Source organism: Amblyraja radiata, chromosome 29, assembly GCF_010909765.2.
Source record: "Amblyraja radiata isolate CabotCenter1 chromosome 29, sAmbRad1.1.pri, whole genome shotgun sequence".
In the NCBI taxonomy this organism is placed as follows: Eukaryota; Metazoa; Chordata; class Chondrichthyes; order Rajiformes; family Rajidae; genus Amblyraja; species Amblyraja radiata.
Genome location: NC_045984.1, coordinates 21,927,567 through 21,948,966, shown reverse-complemented (window position 1 = coordinate 21,948,966; position 21,400 = coordinate 21,927,567). Strand labels below are relative to the sequence as shown.

Sequence of the window (21,400 nt, the reverse complement as noted above, 5' to 3'; positions counted from 1 at the left end):
ACCAAAATGCCCCACCTAAGATAGTCCATTTTGCCCATGGCTGGCCCATATTCCTCTGAACCTTTCCTATCCTTGTGCTTGTTATTGTACCTGCCTCAGCTACCTCCTCTGGCATCTTTTCCATATACACACCTCCTGAGTGAAAATGTTGCCCCTCAGGTTTCTATTAAACGTTCCCCTTTTACCTTAAACCTGTGGCCTAACCTTTTTGATTCCACTACCCTGGGAAACAGAATGTGTGTATTCACCACATGATTTTATACACCTCTAGATTGTCAACCTCCAGTGCTATCGACTGATGAAGGCTAGCATCCTTAAAGCCTTCTTCACCATCCTGTGCCGTTGTATTAGCGTATTAGCATTGTGAGAGGGACAAAGTTTAAAGGAGATGTGCGGGGCAGGTTTTGTGGGGGGCAGGGAACGTGCTGTTGGGGATGATAGTGATGGCAGATACAATGGTGGCATTTAAGAGGCTTTAGATAGACACATAGATATGCAGGGAATGGAAGGATATGGATCACGTGTATGCAGAGGAGATTGGTTTAACCTGGCATCATAACCGGCACGGACATTGTTGAACCAAACCACATAGATTTAAGGTGCGAGGGGTAAGATTTGATAGGAACTTGAGAGGTAATATTTTTACAGGTTGGGTATATGGAAGGAGCTGCCAGAGGAGGTAGTTGAGGTAGGTACTATAATAACGTTTAAAAAACCCTTGCTAGAGAAGTAGCTGTTCTTGGCAACACAGCTCGGCGTGCACCCTGCGGGATTTGGTGAGAATAATTCATTTTTATATTGGAATTAACATATATGTCTTTATTGATACTATCACTTGTAGTAGTGTTATTAACAATACATATTGTGGTTTTTCATTTTTTTTTTTTTTTCCGTTTCTCTTTTCTTTCTTATATATAATCAATTTATTATTTAATCACTTTCTTAATGATTTATAACTGTTCTATTCTTTTTCTATCATTATTTCTAAAAAAAAATAGTAGATAAGTATTATTAGTGTTTTATTTAATGCAAATTGAATTAATTTGATATAAAGTTGTTTGAAGCATTGTAATTGATTACCTTTAATAAAAAAATATTAAAAAAAAAAAAAAAAAAAAAAAAAAAAAAACCTTGCTACATGGATAGGGAAGGTTTAGAGGGATATGGACCAAATGCAGGCAAATGAAACTATCATGAATGGGGCATCTTGGTTTGCATGGACATAGAGTCATACAACGTGGAAACAGGCCCTTCAGCCCAACTTGCCCATGTATCCAACATGCCCCATCCACATTAGTCCCACCTGCCCATGCTTAGCCCTTAACCCTCTGAATCTATTCTATCCATGTACCAGTCCAAATGTCTCTTAAACGTTATGCCAGGTTGGGCCGAATGGCCTGTTTCCGTGCAGTGTGACTCTTTGACTCGATGACCATCTGCTGGGGCAGATCAATGGGAGGAGGTCTCCAGGCTTTATCTCACCACGTGCGGCCTCATTAATTATTTGCGAGCAGCAGAGATGCAGCACGGTGGCAGCTAATTAGAAGGAGGACATCTGTACATTGCCCAGAGTCACACCAAGCCAGAGGTGGCACAACCACCAGACTGCTCGTTAGCATTCGGATAGCTGTACAATCTCATTATTATTATCATGCATGAACTATGAGAGCCTCATCAAAAATTGAGATTGAGGTGCGAGTGCTGGAAAGGTCATAAATGGTTAAATTATATACAGCTGGTATCCACTGTGCACGAAACACACTGCAAAACCAGCATGGTGAGGTCCACAAAGTTCTGTCAGTGTTCCTGGTCTGTAATAAATAAATGTCTGCTGCTTTTAAACTGTGAAATATGGACCTCCCGGTTCAAGACCAGCTTCTGCCCGTCAACAATCAGGCGCTCTAACCCCAGTGCACAACCCTAACTGCAACCCTACCTCAGAAACTAGACACAAAATGCCGGAGAAACTCAGCGGGTCAGGCAGCATCTCTGTAGAAAAGGAATAGGTGAAGTTTCAGGTCGAGACCCTTCTTCAGACTGAGACCCTTCTTCAGGCTATCTCTTCAGTCTCAGTCTGAAGAAGAGTCTCAGCCCGAAGCATCACATGTTTCTTTTCTCCAGAGATGCTGCCTGTCCTGCTGAGTTACTCCAGCATTTTGTGTCTCTCTTCAGTGCAGTTCTTTCCTACCTCAGAAACAAACTACTATGGACTTCCTATAAGGTTGCACTGTGTACTTTGGCTTGCATTATTATTTTAGGATTGGCTGGTTATTGTCATGTGCACGAAAATACAGTCTTAAGCTTGGTTTTGCATGCTGTGCAATGAATGTAAAGAATGTAATACTCTTAACTGCAAAAAAAAAGATTCACAAGGTTTGTTACCAAGATTGGAGGGTTTGAGTTAAAAGGAGAAGAAAGATAAGATGGGATATTTTTCCCAGGAGTGTAGAAGGCTGAAGGCTAAGCTGATGGAGGCTTATAAAATCATGAAGATCAGAGATAAGATGCATAGATAGGGTGGACAGTCAGAACCTTTTTCTTAGTGTGGAAATGTCAAAGACTAGAGGCCATAGCTTTAAGGTAAGAGAGGCAAACATTAAAGGAGATGTGCAGGGCAATTTTCTTCACACTGAGTGATGGGTCTTGAATGCGCTGCTAGGGGTGGTGCTGGAGGCAGATATGATAGTTGAATTTAAGAGGCTTTTGGATAGACACATGGATATGCAGGGAATAGAGGGGAATGGATCACCTGCAGGCAGAGGAGATTAGTTTAACCTGGCATCGTGTTCGACACAGACATCGTGGGCTGAAGGGCTTGTTCCTGTTCTGCATTCAATGATCAATTAACATCTTTTTTTTCTATGTGGTTAAGAATGTTGAAACTCGTACTTTTGACAAAGATTTTTAATCTCAAGAATCTGAGCTGGAATCAAATGCCGAGTATTCTCAGTGTTTGAAGAGCAGTGCATAACTTCAATGACCTTCTCATCCCCCAGTGGTTTGCTGTTCCTGGTTACCTTACACATTGGAAGGTTTATGTAAGCCTCTGAAACAGGCAGATATTAATCATTCATCGAGAGGCACTGCTCCCAGCATTAATATTCCTCTGCTATTCCTTAAATTTGCTGATTTGCAAGGTGACACTTTGTAAAGATTTCAATTACTGGAGCTTCAATTTCTACTTATTGATCGACCTCACTGTGTAAGCCCTGTACTGCATTGGTATTGATTACAGCTTTTACAACTGGCACTCGACAAAGACAGAAGAAAGTGGAAACCTCTCAGTAAAAGATCTTTCTTCACTGTTTAGGGATTCCACATTGTACTTGAGTTAAGGTGCAACAGCCACAAAGGCACATCCATGCATCTATTTCCACAGGAGACCGAGGGAATTCGGCATGTCTCCAACAAATTCTACAGGCGCAGCACAGAAAGCAAACTGTCGGGTTGCACCACAGCTTGGGAACAATTCTGCCCAAGACCGTAAGAAATTGCAGAGAATTGTAGATGTAGCCCAGTCTATCACGCAGACCAGACTTCCCACCAATGACTCCATCTACACTTCAGGCTGGCTCAGGAAAGGAGCCAACATAAACAGACATGTCTCACCTCGGTTATTCCTTCTCATCCCTGCTCCCGTCCGGCAGAAGGTAAAGACATTTGTCCGATTTACCTCTGCCCCATTGCTGACATTGGACTTTTTCTGGCAGATGACTCACGGCTATTCCTTGAAATGCCACTTCATGCAGGGTGCAAGGCCACCAAACTCAAGTGCAGTTTCATGCCACTTCATGCAGGGTGCAAGGCCACCAAATTCAAGTGCAGTTTCATACCACTTCAAGCAGGGTGCTAGGCCACCAAATTCAAGTGCAATTTCCTACCACTTCAAGCAGGGTGCAAGGCCACCAAATTCAAATGCAGTTTCATACCATTTCAAGCAGGGTACAAGGCCACCAAATTCAAGTGCAGTTTCATACCATTTGAAGCAGGGTGCAAGGCCACTAAAGACAGAGAGTCGTTACCTCTCACTCCCACATCTTGCAGAGAATGAGCCACGCCCACACTTTTGGGTTTTATAGTCTCTCCCCCCCCCTCCCACCAGAAGGGGAGTGGCCTTCATGGCATGATTGACAGGAGAGAGAATCTCAACATTTTTAAAACACTAATAACTCTTTTATTTTTAATCGATGGGAAAAATCCTCTGCACCTGATGAGCAGAGGGGGACTCTGAGTAAGATGGCCAAAAATCACAGCCGTACGTGGTAGCGTTTTATTCTAAAATCAATATACAGCGCAAACAGGAAGTGGTCAAGATTAGACTTTTAATTATATAGATGTATAATATTATCTGATCGAATTGGATGACATGCAAAACAAAGCTTTTCACTGTGCCTCCGTACACATGACAATAATAAACCTAGATAAACCTAGAAGGCAGTGCCAGGATTTACCGCAGACAATGCCAATAATAAACCTCAACCTAGCATGACCATGTTACTTTTTCACACAGACAGTGGTGGTTATATGGAACGAGCTGCCAGAGGGGGTTGTGAAGACAGATACTATGACAACATTTCAAAGACATTTGGACAGATACATGAACAGGAAAGCTTTAGCGGGAAATGGGAGGAAAGTGGGCAGCTGGGACTAGTGTAGTGGAGCAGCTTGGTTGTCATGTGTTAGTTGAGCCGAATGTCCTGTTTTGGTGCTGTATGGCTGTATGACATTCCCTCGATTGATGCTACAGGACCCTCTGAGTACTTCCAACACTTTATATTGAACTCAAATATATACTCATTGAGAAGATTTACGCAGTTTTACCCCTTGGTTACATATTTACCCCAGGTGCTTAAGCATGTGTTGCAGATGCAAGGGGCTGCAGAAGCTGTATTCTTAAGTAGAACACAAAGTGCTGGAGTAATTCAGTGGGTCAGGCAACATCTCTGTAGGACATGGACAAGCAACGTTTCGGGTCGAGATAGTTTCCAGGGACTGAAGAAGGGTCCCAACCCGAAACATTGCCTGTCCATGTCAATAGACAATAGCCAATAGACAATAGGTGCAGGAGTAGGCCATTTGGCCCTTCGAACCAGCACCGCCATTCAATGTGATCATGGCTGATCATCCCCAATCAGTACCCCGTTCCTGCCTTCTCCCCATATCCCCATGACTCCGCTATTTTTAAGAGCCCTATCCAGCTCTCTCTTGAAAGCATCCAGAGAACCTGCCTCCAGAATTCCACAGACTCACCACTCTCTGTGAGAAAAAGTGTTTCCTCGTCTCCGTTCTAAATGGCTTACCCCTTATTCTTAAACTGTGGCCCCTGGTTCTGGACTCCCCCAACAATGGGAACATGTTTCCTGCCTCTAGCTTGTCCAAGCCCTTAACAATCTTATATGTTTCAATGAGATATCCTCTCATCCTTCTAAACTCCAGAGTGTACAAGCCCAGATGCTCCATTCTCTCAGCATACGATAGTCCCGCCATCCCGGGAATTAACCTTGTAAACCTACTCTGCATTCCCTCAATAGTAAGAATGTCCTTCAGAGATGCTGCCTGGCCCATTGAGTTACTCCAGCACTTTGTGTTCTATGTAAATGCATTGCTGGCCCTGGTGCACTGCACGGTTTTCAGGTATCAAGCAATCCATCTTTCTTTGAAAGAACTGTGTCATGTCTGATGGCTGGGAATGGGGAAAGATGCGCAGTCCCTGGACAGCTCATGTGCATTTATAATTAGAACTCCCCAGTCACACAACCAGTTCTGAAAGCCTCTTATTCCATTAACGTGCAAATGACAACAACTGATGCTTCGGGCGGAGTTCAAATCTCAGTTTTATTTTCATCCTTCTGTGCCCGCACACAATTCCTCACTCGCTTATCCTGCATGGAAATTAATGAACTGCGAGGAAACAATTATTTCAGTTAATTTCTCGGATGCTCACTTCATCCTATAAGTAGCAAGAGTAATGGATAAAAGCCGAAGATTAGTGTCTCCCAGCCTCTTTTGAGTTGAGTTTTTAGATAAACTTAATGGCCAGAGAAAGATATAGTTCCATGCAATTTGCAAACGTTCTTGGTTCCCCACACAAAGTGCTGAAGTAACTCAGTGGGTCAGACAGCATCGCTGGACAACATGGATAGCTCTGGACCCTTCTTTAGACTTCTTCGAATAGAAACAGCAGCTATCCATGTTCTCCAGAGATGCTGCCTGACCCGCTGGGTTACACCAGCACTGTGTGTCTTTTTATTTGTATACCAGCATCTATAGTTCCTTGTTTCCATGTCTGAGAGAGTAAGTGGCTAAAACTGTCATAGAATGGGAGAACATTTTGCCTTTATCGCCAAGTGGGTGATGTGTATGCCTTTTCTACCAACAGTTAGGAATGTTGAAGGCAATATTTGTGACAATATGACGCCATTGTAATCAACAGCTAGAAACTTCGTGTCATCAGCAAACTGAGTTCCTTGTGTCTCTGTATATTTGGGTTGTTGATCTAATGTTGCAGATGCTCAACAGCAGCAAACGTCTACAGGTGTAAGGTAGAGAGCATACTGACTGGTTGCGTCACAGCCTGGTTCAGCAACTTTTTATGCCCAGGAGTGAAGGAGACGACAAAAAGTGGTGGACACTGCCTGGTCCATTAATGGTACTGATCTCCCCACCATCGAAGAGATCTATAGGAGGCGCTGCCTCAAAAAGACAACCAATATCATGAAGAACCCACAACACCTTGGCCACGCTCTCGTTTCGCTTCTACCATCAGGAAGGAGGTGCAGGAGCCTGAGAACTATGACCACCTGATTCAAGAACAGCTTCTTCCCAACAACCACAACGCCCTTGAACACTGCACAACACTAACCCTCAGGAGCTATGAACTTCGACAAACTGTGTCTTTGATTTCACTGTGGGCTTCTGCTTTTGCACCTTTATGGTAACCTTGCATTACAGTTATTGATTTATATTATGTTTTTAATTATATATATATATATATTATCTGAGGGTTTATGGGCCTGTTCCATTGTCAGTACATATGACAATTAAATACTCTCGACTCCTGACTCAAACCAACCCATACCACTTCAGAGGAACATTACCGAACAATTTTTAATGTTGAATCACATCAGGAGATCTGCTCTCTCTCTGATCCTAAAGAAATATAATCATCTTATTCACATCATGATTCCAACCTAATATTTAAGCAGAACTTGTATCATTGCCCCCTAAATTAAAGTAGGTATTTCTCTTAACGTCGCAACATGTAAATCCTAATTCATCACTGCCTTTCAATTATTCTGCTTTAAATATAAAACTCTGCTTTATCCCTTTAATCTGTCGTTTTTCCATCACATCCCATTTGCTATTATCGTTTTAAGTTGCCATTTTTGATTTATTTGTTTTTCTTCCGTTCTGCAGCTTTATACTTTTGAAAGGGAAGGGTAAATAAATACTTTTTAAAAACCCATAGATTTGGTAACCATGTTCACTATCAAAGTGGAAAATTAGAGAAGTCGTTTTCCTTTGCTTGCAAAGGGATTGATGACATTATTGAAAAGCATACTGAACGAGAACTTGAAAAGGGTAAATTGAAAAGGAAATGGGAGACGAGGAGAGAGATGGTATTAAGAGTGGATAACTTCAGTCAAAGATCTAACACTCACCCAGGCACAGTTGGCTGAACATAATTGCCATGATCCTCTCATTATTTTCATGCTGTTTAGTTCTTTTTTCCTTTAATTCTAGTTTGCCAGACCACCCAATGGATCCATACATCAGCCCCTGAATGAGGGAGCCTGAGAGAGATGTAGTCAGTGATAGACAAGTCCTAGTCTTGTTTGAGGGATTGCTGAAGGTCATTGACATGTCCCCACCCAAACACACACCTCCCCACCCATCATCTGTCCTCACCCTCATCTGTGCTCATCCCTCTCCTGGGAGAACAAACCTCATCTTACTAGTAATTACATTTAGGTTTAGGGTGAGGTTTATTATTGCCACACGTACTGGGGTATGATGAAAAGCTTTGTTTTGCGAGCTATCCAATCCGATCAGGTAATATTACATGTAAATACAAACAAACCAAACTCAAGTACAGTCGGTGGAGCAAAGGGGAAGATACAGAATGCAGAATATAGCTCTCGGCATTGTAGGGCATCAGTTCCACAGACAAAGTGCAATGTCTGCAATGGGGTCAAGGTGAATCAGGCGGTACTATAGCGGATGGAAGGACTGTTCAGAAGCCTGATACCAGAGGGGATGAAGGTGTTCCTGAGTCTGGTGGTGCGCGCTTTCAAGCTTCTGTGTCTTCTGTTGGACAGAAGCAAAGGAGAAGCAGGAATGACCGGGGTGGGACAAGGCATTGACTATGTTGGCTGCTTTTCCGATGCAGCTTGAAGTGTAGATGGAGTCAATGGTAGGGAGTCTGGTCTGGGAGATGGCCTGGGCTACATCTCTGCAAGGCAGGCCGCAGGGTAGAACATCATAGGGCCAATTCCGTAGCTATTACTCGCATCTGGTGCTGCTTTGCAAAATGATCCTTAAACACGTCAATTTGGGCTAGGTTGCTCAAAATGTTTCAAAGTAGTAAATTAACTCGTGCCATCAAAGTGGTTGCCTTAGCCAAGAAAATGTTCCAGATCCTTGTACGATATCAAATAATGAAGAAAGTGTTTGCTGAAGTCTCCGACTAGGTGTGCAAAGATTTCATCCCTTAAAGAGAACTACACTGACAAAAAGGGATGGAGACTTTGCTGTGAATTCTAATCATTAAAATGGTTTCTTTAAGCACGATTTACCAAGACTTTGATGTCAACTGAATTGGATACTTCAGATAATTTATATCAGATAGATGGCAAGCTAGTACAATCACTTTACAATGAGCAAGATACTAGGATCACTTATAGACATTGTATAGAAACATAGAAGTATAAAAATAGGTGCAGGAGTAGGCCATTCGGCCTTTCGAGCCAGCACCACCATTCAATATGATCATGGCTGATCATCGATAATTAGTATCCCGTTCCTGCTTATTCCCCATATCCCTTGATTCCTTTAGCCCAAAGAGCTAAACATCCAGTGAATTGGCCTCCACTGCAGAGAATTCCACAGATTCACAACTCTCTGGGTGAAGAGGTTTATCCTCATCTCAGTCCTAAATGGCTTACCTCTTATTCTTAAACTGTGACACCTGGTTCTGGACTCCCCCAACATCAGAAACATTTTTCCTGCATCTAGCCTGTCCAATCTAGGAATTTTACATGTTTCTATAAGATTCCCTCTCATCCTTCTAAATTCCAGTGAATGCAAGCCCATTCTTTCCTCATATGTCAGTCCCGCCATCCCGGTAATTAACCTGGTTAACTCCCTCAATAGCAAAAATGTCCTTCCTCAAATTAGGAGACCAAAATTGCACCCAATACTCCAGGTGTGGCCTCACCAGGGCCCTGTACAACTGCAGTAGGACCTCCTTGCTCCTAAACTCAAATTCTCTTGCAATGAAGGCCAACATGCCATTAGCTTTCTTCACTGCCTGCTGTACCTGCATGCTTACTTTCAGTAACTGATGTACAAGCACACCTAGGTCTCATTGCACCCCCCTTTACCGAATCTGACACCATTCAGATAATAATCTGCCTTCCTGTTCTTGCCACCAAAGTGGATAACCTCACATTTATTCACATTATACTGCATCTGCCATGCATCTGCCCAGTCACCCAACCTATCCAAGTCACCCTGCAGCCTCACAGCATTCTCATCACAGCTCACACTGCTACCCAGCTTTGTGTCATCCGCAAACTTGGAGGTCACTTTAATTCCTTTGTCTAAATCGTTACTACATATTATAAATAACGGGTCTCAGCACCAAGCCTTCCGGCACCCACTAGTCACTGCCTGTCATTCTGAAAAGGAGCCGTTAATTCCGACTCTTTGCGTCTTGTTTGCCAACCAGTTCTCTATTCATGTCAATGCCCTACCCCCACGAATCTCTTGTGTGGGACCTTGTCAAAGTCTTTTTGAAAGTCCAGATAAATCACAGCCACTGGCTCTCCCTTATCCATTCTGCTTGTTACATCCTCAAAAAATTCCAGAAGATTAATCAAGCATGATTTCCCCTTCATAAATCCATGCTGACTTTGACCGATCCTGTCACTGCTTTCCAAATGCGTTGCTGTAACATCTTTAACAATCGACTCCAGCATCTTCCCCACTACCGATATATTGAACTAATACCCCCAAATGTTTTTTTGCACAACTAAAACAAACCCCTATAATAGTGGTGCTAGCAGTTCAAAAAACATTTCAACTTATCCCACAAGGATTGATCAGAAAACAATCTTCAGAATAAATATGCTTGTTGGTTCTCAAGCATATTTTGAAAGATAAAATGATGAGCGAGTGATAAATGAATAGGTCTCAAGTACAAACCACAGTGAGACTGGATCTTCTACAATACCTGTGGCTGATAAAGGCTACCAGGATCTCTTGGTCCTATTCCCACAAAGGATCGGTTAGCTGGGGGTGTGCCAGGTGTTGTGTACGCTGAAATAAAATAGCATTGTTACTAGCAATGACAGAGCCCAGGCACATTGACCACATCATGACTCAAACACATTTTCATTAGATCGATAGAATCGCTAAACCACATGTACATACACACAACAGGCTGAGCGGGAGCCGTGTGAGATGAGGGTCGTTGGTGGTCCGGTTTCCTCCCACACTCCAGAAACGTAAAGGTTTGTAGGTTAATTTGGCTTCTGCGAATAGTAAATTGGCCCTAGTGTGTGGGTGAGTGCTAGTGTACGGAATGATCGCTGGTCGACGCGCACTCGGTGGGCCGAAGGGCCTGTTTCCACGCTGTATCTCCAAACGAAACTAATAAGCAATGTTCCTAAGAAACAAAATATTGACATTTTCTTTCTTGAGTTAAATCATTTCAAAAAGGAGGTTAAATAAAGCAACTGTTCTCAGAAGTTCTCAAAATTGAAGGAAGGATGCACGTGAGGTGGGAGACAAGGGGGAAACAATCAACGTACCCATCAAGGCTTGGGAAATTTGGTTAAAGTTTTAATGCCTGCTGTGTTGTTATTTCCTACTTCTTTAGGTTTTAGATCCTGCAGATCTTATCGAGAAGGAAGCTGATGGTTGATACCTGTTCAAAGTGAGGGCGACCAACAGTTTATTTACTTGATCATATTTATAGAAACGGCTTTGTATCCAATATGTTTCATGAGCTAAAATGTAAACCTATCGCTGTTGTGCTTTTTGGCCTCCACGAGTCAGAGAGAATAGAACTTTCTCTTTGTAGAACTTTACAGATTGTGTCTCGAAGAAAATGCGTAGCTGATTTATGCAGAATTACTATTATGCTTCAAGACAAAAAAAGGGAAAAGTCATCACAAGAACATAGAACAGTACAGCACAGGTACAGGCCCTTCAGCCCCAAATGTCTGTGCCAACCATGATGCCGATTTAAACTAATCCCATCTGCCTGTATACCTTCATCCCCTCCTTGTTCATATGTCTTTCTAAAATCCTTTCAAAGGCTACTATCGTATCTGGCTCGACCATCACACCACAGCGCGTTCCAGGCATTCCCAACCCTCTGTGTAAAAACCTGCCTCTCACATCTCCTTTAAACTCTGTTCTCTCACCTAAATGTTATGGCCCCTCAGCATTTGACATTTACATCCTGGGATAAAGACTATCTACCGTATCTGCGCCTCTTATAATTTTACATTCTTCCAGCAGGTTGCATCTGGATTAGGACTCTGTTGTGAGACCATTACAGCACAGGAACAGACACTTTGACCCACACTGTCCATGCTGAACATGATGCCCCTCTGCTTGCATGAGATCCATATCCCTCTATTCTCTGCATAACCACGTGTCTGTCTAAAAACCTCTATAATCCCACTAATGTATTTGCCTCCACCACCACTCCTGGCAGCGTGTTCCAGACACCCACCACCCTTATACTTGCCCCGCACAGCTCCTTTATCTCCCTATAACTCTAGGCCTTGAGTCCTGGCAACATCGTTACCTAAGTTACAATAACGCAGGGCAGACTGAAGCTCTGCCAAACTACTGCACACAGATAAATAACACTGCTGCACAGTACCCCACCTTCGAGAGAAGAATAAGTTCCACAAAGTTCAGGGGCCAAACAGCCTGACTTCACAACCTGAAGCCCTCCTTTACTTTCCAGCCACATTGTGTCGTTTCAAAAATGACTAATTGTTGACAGTCATTCTCAAAGCTCAGGCTGGGAAATTAATTGCCACAGGATCTGCTGTGAATTCAATTACGTTAGAGTACGTCAACACCTACAGTTCAATGGGATTCCCACCGACAATTCTGGCAAAGGTGCGGAACTGGAGCTAAAGCACCTCGAAGAAAGTTCCGGGCCTGCATCTTCTGTGGACAGCATGATGCCGCAACGGTAGGGTTACTATATTACAGTGCCAGAGACCTGGGTTCGGTCCTGACTACAAGTACTCTCTGTACAGAGTTTGTACGTTCTCCCCATGACCTGCGAGGGTTTTCTCCGGGTGCCCCGGATTCCTCACACACTCCAAAGACGTACAGGTTTGTAGGTCAATTGGCTTCGGTAAAAATTGTAAATTGTTCCTACTGTGTGTTAGTTTGCAGGGATCGTTGGTCAGCGTGGACTCGGTGGGCCGAAGGGCATGTTACTGCGCCATATCTCTAAGCTAAACTAAATGTGCCCACTCATTATCTTTCCCCTCATGAGTCGAGCAGGTCCAGCAGCTTGCTGGCAAATGTCATAATCATATGACGTGGAAACAGGACCTCTGACACACTGAATCCGCACCAACAAAGCACCCATGTACCCTCCTCTGGCACGAACCCCATTCCATTCTCCCCGTCTTTTACAGCAGCCGACCTAAGTGTCTTTGGGATGGTAAGGAAACAAGAATGGCATAGTGGCGCAGGGGCCTGGGTTCGATCCGGACCATGTGTGCTGTCTGTGTGGAGTTTGCATGTTCTCCCTGTGACCTCGTGGGTTTCCGCCAGGTGCTCCGGTTTCCTCCAACATCCAAAGGACTTGTGTGTTTGTAGGTTAATTGCCCTGTGTAAGTTTCCCCTGGTGTGTAGCGAGTGGAAGAGAAAGTGTGATAACATAGAACTGGTGGGAGTGGGTAACTGACAATCGCCATGGACTTGGTCGGTCAAAGGGACTGTTTCTATGCTGTAGAAACTCATGTGGCCTCCGGGAGAATGTGAAAACTCCACACAAACAGCATCTGAGGTCAGGATTGAACCTGGAGCTGTGAGGCAGCAGCTACACCAGCTGCGCCAGCCTGCCACCTGGGATGCCATTGTTCTGCCCGTCTGAGTGGGGACCAGAGTTAACTTCAGCTCCAGTCCTCCTTCGATCTGCTCAGGGAAGCTCAACAATTCCATCACCCATACTTGCAGGATCCCAGGAAAAGCGGTCACTGCTGTGCCTCTGTCACCAGCTACACTAGATTCCTAAATCTCCCGAATGCCAACTATTTTAATTCCCATTCCCATGCCAAACATTCAGTCCTGGGCCTCCTCCATTGCCAAAGTGAGGCCACATGCAAACTGGGGGAACAGCACCTCATAATATGCTTGGGGAGCTTACAGCCCAACGGTATGAACATTGAACTCTCCAATTTTAGGCAACACCCCCTCCCCCCACCCCTTTTCCCCTGATTCAGGGAAGACCAGGTAGGAGCATTTAAAGTTATGAGAGGCATAGATAGGGTGGACAGTCCGAAAAAGTCACAAAGTGCGGCTTCGGGTCGGGACCCTTCTTCAGACTTAGGAGAGTCAGAACCATTCTCCCAGGGTGGAAATGTCAAAGACTAGAGGTCATCGCTTATGGTTAAGAGGGGCAAAGTTTAAAAGAGAGTTGTGGGGCAATTATTTTACAGAGAGCGATGGGTGCCTGGAATGCACTGTCAGGTGTGGTGGTGGTGGAGGAAGACACCATAGTGATGTTTAAGAGGCTTTTAGATGGGCACATGGATGTGCAGTGAAGAGAAGGATATGGATCACATGCAATTCGTTTAACTTGGCCTCATGTACGGCACAAACATAGTGGGCCGAAGGGCCCATTCCTGTGCTGTACTGCTTTATGTTCTCCATTGTGTCGTTCTGTTTGTGCATTGAATGTTATTTCTTCTTAGCAAACATCCAGGGCACAGCAAGGATAAAGTACAAACGTGTGTTTACTGAGACCAAACCCTCTCTCATCCCTTTATCAGTCCATGTATTTATGGATGGGAGCTAGCAATATACAGATGTTTCATAAATAAACCATGAGGCGATAATAAATTATTTAAGTCAATCACCATCTAGGTAAACATTCCTCTTTTCAGATGATTACCACCTCCATTTATGGGATTTGTAATCTAAATTATTCAGCAGGCTCAACTTGAGTCTTTAAGCAAAAAGTATTTGCTCAGAATTGCAGCCAAATTGTTAAATGCTTACATCATTAACCATACACTGAAGGCACATTAAATTTAGAACATTTTTAATCAGTCGGCCAGAATGCTCATATCCCTAGGTACCTCAAAGTCTCTGTCAAAGTAAGATTCCGTTTGAAAATGTCTTTATTATTTATTCATCAAACTCAAAGTAGAAAGTTCGCTTCATCCTGACTGTGAAGATTTCCTTATGGGATCTCTTTCCATTGCTACTTTTTGTTTTGGATGTTTCTTGAATAAATGCTTATGTTCCTGTGCTAATGTAGGGAGATTAGTCTATCGTATTTGGCACAGGCACTGTGGGTTGAAGGGCCTGTTGCTGTGCTGTATTTTTCTATGGTCGATGTAACTGGGAGAAACCCATGTGGTCACAGGGAGAATGTGCAGTGCCCACGTGGATGGTTTGGGCAGGAATACAGTCAGGGTGGCACGGTGGCACAGCGGTTGAGTTGCTGCCTTACAGCGTCAGAGACCCAGGTTCAATCCTGTCTATGGGTACACAAAAATGCTGGAGAAACTCAGCGGGTGCAGCAGCATCTATGGAGCGAAGGAAATAGGTAACGTTTCGGGCCAAAACCCTTCCTCAGACTATGTCTATGGGTACTGCCTGTATGGAGTTTGTGCGTTCTCCCTGTGACCTGCATGGGTTTTCACCGGGATCTCAGGTTTTCTCCCACATTCCAAAGATGTATAGGTTTGGTAGGTTAATTGGCTTGGTATAATTGTAAATTGTCCCTAGTAGGTCAGTGCAAATGTGCGGGGATCGCTGGTCGGCACGGACGCGGTGGGCCGAAGGGTCTGTTTCCGCTCTATATTTCTATACTAAATTAAACTAAAGGAAGAGTTTCGAAGCAGTAAATGGGACTAGCCCAGAATGCCAACTTGGTCGGCATGGACAAGATGGGCCAAAGGGCCTCTATCTGTGCTGCATGGCTCTATGATTCAACCATTCTATAACAGCAACCAAGATAAGGATCAAAGCCGGGACACTGACTGCTTAACACTGTGCTGCCCTTTAATAGACATTTATAATCTCTGTGACCAGATGAAGTCATCAATGCTGTGAATATTTTTTAAGGAGTGGACTTCACCCAATAGCCTTTGCATGAAACTCAAAAGCAGTGAGTTTAGAATTCAGCACTAAGTTATGAAGCTATATTCTTGTATCATATTTACAGTTATGGAGTATGTGGGGCACTCGCAAGATATGCTGTGATCAATGTAGTTATTGTTCACATTAATCAAAGAATCAAAACAAAAGATGATTCTGATTCTATGAGCATGTCAGTGAGGACTAGAATCACTCAGTGAATAATGTATTATATAGAAGACTTAAACTATGAATTATGTTTTAATTTGCAACTCGTAAAACATCTGCTTTTGTTTCATTACAAACAAATAGGGTGGAATTCAGGACATAAACCTGCACAATCTGCTTAATCTCCTTATGGGGCTGTCTCACTGTATGAGTTAATTTAAGAGTTCTCCCGAGTTTCCACTGATTCGAACTCGGAGAATTACGGTAATAGCCGCTCGTAGGTACTCGGGGCTCTCGTGGACAATTTTCAACATGTTGAAAAATCTTCACGAGTCTTCTCGAGCTTACCGCGTTTCCTGAGTCCCTGTCGTTAGCATTACGAGCTGCTAAGAGACGTCCCGAGCTCCGACGTACCTGCTACATACATTCTACGTGTTTACCACGAGTTTGATTTTTTTAAAACTTGGGAGAGCTCTTGAATTAGCTCGTACAGTGGGACAGCCCCTTTATGCTGTTTCATGAAATATAGAACAGTACAGCACAGGAACAGGCCCTTCGGCCCACGATGTCCATGCCAAACCTGGTGCCATGCTAAACTAATCTTAGGGGCCTGTCCCACTGTAAATAAATTCCTATGCTGCCCAACTGGCCCTAAATTCCTGGTAACATCGTCATTAATCGTCATTAACTCTGACCGATGAGGCAAAATGTAGTTTAGTTTATTTTGGTTTAGAGATACAACATGGAAACAGGCCTTTCGGTCCACTGAGTCCACACCGGCCATCAATCACCCATTCACACTAGTTCTATATTATCCCACTTTCGCATCCATTCCCTACACACACGGCGCAATTTACAGAGGCCAATTAATTTACAAACCCGCACGTCTATGGGATGTGGGAGGAAACAGGAGGAAACTCACACAGTCACAGGGAGAACATGCAAACTCCACACAGAAAGCACCCAAGGAGCACCCCGAGGTCAGGATCAAACCTGGGACTTGGGCGCTGTGGAGCAGCGGCTCTACCCACTGCGCCAAAAGCCTTCTGGACCACCCTATCAATTTGTGGTGCCAGTGTCAATGTTCCTGCAGATAAACCCAATCCATCCGAGTCAGTACTTAAGAAAAGAGACAGTGCTTACTGGGTGATGTTGGAGAGCTGGCTCCACCCTCTGTGGTTGTGATGGTTGGTTTGGTGTCAGGTGGCATCGCCAAAGTTACCGATCTGGCCATGGTTGGGGGGGGCGGGGGAGCCAACATCGATGTGGAAATGTAGTGGCTCGGGACTTTGCTCACCACTTGACCGCTGCCATTTAGCTGCAAAGAAAACGATCACAATTAACGATCACAATCAAAGCAGTTCACAGAATTCATTGTGGTCTCTAATCCCAGCAATGTTCCAGAGAAAACAATCCAGGTTTGCCCAACCTCTCCTGATAGCTAATACCCCCTAATCCAGGCAACTTTCTGCTAAACCTCTCCTGTACCCTCTACAAAGACCTCCACATCCTTCCTGTGATGGGATGAACAGAACTGTAGTTGTGTACCCAGGACTGACGTTTACGTGAGAAATCAAAGCTACATTTTGTTGTCTCTGTACTGTACACTGCACAATGACAATAAAGTTTGAATCTGAATCTGAATCTATCACTTCTATGTCGAATGAATGTGCTACAGTTCTCCCTATTATGCAGTGGGAGGTTACACACAGTGGCGGACTGGGTCTAAAAATATTGGTTGCCAGGAGACAAAGGGTGCCCACTTCATCAGGGGCCCACTTGATATAGGGGCCCACTTCATCTGGGGCCCACTTGCCATCGGGCAAGCTGACACCCTGGCCAGTCCGCCACTGGTTACACATACTGGTGTTAAATCACAGACTGTATCAGATACTAACATGTGAAAAATGGACCAAAGACTTCTCCCACCCTGGTCATTCCTTCTTCTCACCGTTCCCGTCAGGTGGAAGGTGCAGAGGTTTAAGCGCGCACCACCAGACTTAGGAGCACTCGCTTCCCTTCTGTTATCAGGCTTCTGAACAGTCATTCTATAAGCTAGGGTACTGTCCAATTCACCTGGATATTCACCTGAATATCCAATCAGTGGATATTTTTAAGGCAGAGATAGATAGATTCTTGATTAGTACGGGTGCCAGAGGTTATGGGGAGAAGGCAGGAGAATGGGGTTAGGAGGGAGAGATAGATCAGCCATGATTGAATGGTGGAGTAGACCTGATGAGCGGAATGGCCTAATTCTACTCCTATTACTTTTAACCTTATGACCTCTACTCCTCTACCCACATTGGACGTTGTCTACGGAACTGATACGCTACGGACTAGCTTAAGAACTAAGATGCTGAAAACTATATTCTGCACTCTGTATCTTCCCCTTTGCTCTATCTATTGTACTTGAGGTTGAATTGATTGCATTTATGTATGGTATTCTCATATCCGTTTGGATAGTTTGCAAAACAAAGCATTTCACTGTACCTCGCCACATGTGACAATAATAAACTTGAAGCTAACGCTAAAGCTGACCAGCTGCATCAACAGCCACACCCGTGCACACGGTTGTAACAACAGCAGGCGCTTCCCATCCCCAACCTGCCTCAACTAGGGCTATTGATCAGGGTTCACTGCAAATCCAAATCCACCCAGAGTAAAAATAAACCCAGGCAGCGCACGTACATATTTTCTTTAAGAGTCAGTTATTTTGACTCAGAGTTCAGTCGGTTCAATCTGAATTCAGAATGGCAAACGGGCCTAAACCTCTTTGGGTGCAGCATTCAACCTGACTGGAGTAGCACCTATTTTTGAAGCAGTGCAAAATTAAGTTTGGAACAGAGAGTTAAGGAAGAAACTGAAATGTCACGAACAGATAAAGAAACCAAAATCAAAAACACACAGGGCTGAAGGAACTCAGTGGGTCAGGCAGCATCTGTGGAGGGAAAGGGCAGGCAACGTTTCGGGATGGAACCCTTCCTCAGATTGATTGGAGTGGGGGGGGGGGGGGAGAAAGCTGGGAAAGGGAGGTGGGGGCAGGACTCAGTCTGGCAAGTAATAGATGGATACAGGTGAGGGGGGGGGGGGGGGAGGGTTGTTTGGCAGATGGGTGGAGTAAGTGACAAAGGCTGGAGGTGTAAAGGAGATAAAAGGGTGTGAGATAAGGAGAGAAGAGGAGTGAACTGTGAAGCTAGTGGTAGGGAAATAGATGGTAGGTGATTGGGGGGGGGAGAGGGAGAGGGGCAGGATAGTGGAAGAAATGGAAGTGTACTGATGTGGAGAGAGGTCCAGAAAAGAGAGGGGAGGAGGGGGAGGAGGGGGAGGGGGAGGGGGGTGTTACTTAAATTTGGAGAGCAGCCAAGAGTGTTTTATTGTCATATGTACCGAAAGGGAACAATGAAATCCATACTTGCAGAAGCACAACAGGGTTGTAAACACAATATTCAATAGATAATATAATAAACATCCAAAAAAGTTAAATAAAGTAAAAAAAAACATTATAGTGCAAAAGCAAAACAAAGCCTGAAGTCCCTAGGCAGTTCATAGTTTAGTTGGGGTTCATAGTGTTCAATAGCCTGATGGTCGTTGGGAAGAAGCTGTTCTGAACCTGGGCGGTAAGATTTTAAGACTCCTATACCTTCTTGTTCATATCATTGAGTTGTAAGTTTCACAGAGTTACTTCAAAATCCATTTTGGTTTAAATGTACGTTCTAACAAACATAAGATTATGATTTGTAGCCAGCGAGCTTTCTCGACACCAATTATGGTTCGCGACCACTGACATCCTATGCCAGAATCTAATGATTACAGGATATGTTATAGTGAGATGGTTTGCCCAGACCACGGAGGTGCACTAAATCACTCACTATAACTGAAACTCTCTACTTTTTAGTCATTTTGGGGTTCTGGGTGGTACTGGCCATTTAGAGTCTTCGAGCACGGAAACAAGCCCTTCAGCCCAACACATCCAAATGCCCAATCTTTGCTAGCCCCTATTGTCTGCAATTGATCTACATCCCTCTAAACCTTTCATGTCCATGTACCTGTCCATGTGTTTTTAAATGCAATTATAGTACCTGCCTCAACTACTTCCTCTGGCAGCTCATTCCTTATACCCACCTCCCACTAAGTGAAAAAGTTGCCCCCCAGGTTCCTATTAAATCTTTCCCCTATTACCTCTCGTTCTTGATTCACTTATTCTGGGCGAAAGACTGTGTATTCACCCTATCTATGCTCCTCATGATTTTATTCAGCTCTATAAGATCACTCCTCAGCCTCCTGCACTCCAAGGAATAAACATAGAAACATAGAAAATAGGTGCAGGAGTAGGCCATTTGGCCCTTCGAGCCTGCACCGCCATTCAATATGATCATGGCTGATCATCCAACTCAGTATCCTGTACCTGCCTTCTCTCCATACCCCCTGATCCCTTTAGCCACAAGGGCCACATCTAACTCCCTGTTAAATATAGCCAATGAACTGGCCTCCACTACCTTCTGTGGAAGAGAATTCCAGAGATTCATCCCCTCTCTGTGTGAAAAATGTTTTTCTCATCTCGGTCCTAAAAGACTTCCCCCTTATCCTTAAACTGTGACCCCTTGTTCTGAATAAAGTGCTAGCCTGCCCAAACTCTCCCTTGCCTGTTTTGTACATTCCAACCCAAAACATTTATATAAATTGCCAAAGGTTACAGGGAGAAGGCACGAGAATGGGATTGAGAGGGAAAACTAGATCAGCCATCTTTGAATGGTTGAGTAGACTAGATGGGCTGAATGGCCTAATTGTGCTTGTATGTCGCATGGCCTTATACATGACAAACACCAATGGGCCCAGCACTGACGAGTCACACACCACGAGTCACAAGCTTCCAGTTCAAGATACAACCTCCACCATCACTCTCTGCTTCCCATGTTTAGTTCGGTTTAGTTTAGAGATACAACGTGGAAACAGGCCCTTCGGCCCACCGGGTCCGCGCTGACCAGCGATCCCCGCATATTAACACTATCCTAAACACACGTCTTTCGGGTGTGGGAGGAAATCGAAGATCTCGGAGAAAACCCACGCGGTCACGGGGAGAACGTAGAAACTCTGGACAAACAGCACCCGTAGTCGGGATCGAACCTGGGTCTCTGGCGCTGCAAGCGCTGTAAGGCAGCAACTCTACCGCTGCGCCACCGTGCCTATGATGAAGCCAACTCTATATCTCATTTGATGATAGACATCAAATGCTGGAATAACTCAGCGGGTCAGGCAGCATCTTTGGAGAAAAGGAATAGGCGACGTTTCGGGCCAAGACCCTTTCTTGAAGGGGATGGGGGAAAGGTAAGGGGGGGGGGGGGGCTTATGGGAGAAATGGATGCACATCCAGGTGGTAAGTTCAGCAACATTGTTAAAGTTTGTATTCTCTGCTAAAGTCTTACATTCTCTGCTGCTTAAAACTGCCACTTTGACAAGGCGATAATAGATTTATTTTGTATTATTATGCACTGGCCTGTCTCCAGTAACCTCACTTCACACAGACAGCATCCATGAACCTTCAATGTTAATACGTACAATCATCAAGGCTCAACTTTATTTGAAGCTGTGGAGAGGCAGGAGGAATGGGTCCACAGACATCAAGACTATCTTAATCATAGAGACATACAGAATCCAGTCCAGA

At 44.2% G+C, this 21,400-nt stretch overlaps 1 protein-coding gene across 6 annotated transcripts in view; it reads right to left on the bottom strand.

The window, feature by feature from the left end:
* Positions 1 to 21,400, bottom strand: part of nfic (nuclear factor I C) — a 453,772-nt gene that overhangs the window by 40,122 nt on the left and 392,250 nt on the right. For all 6 annotated transcript variants that reach the window (XM_033046834.1, XM_033046836.1, XM_033046830.1 and 3 more), the window contains 2 exons: positions 16,882 to 17,056; positions 10,454 to 10,539 (listed from right to left, as the gene is read on the bottom strand). In XM_033046834.1, the coding sequence (XP_032902725.1) occupies positions 10,454 to 10,539; positions 16,882 to 17,056 (261 nt within the window). The remainder of the gene's footprint in view (positions 1 to 10,453; positions 10,540 to 16,881; positions 17,057 to 21,400) is intronic.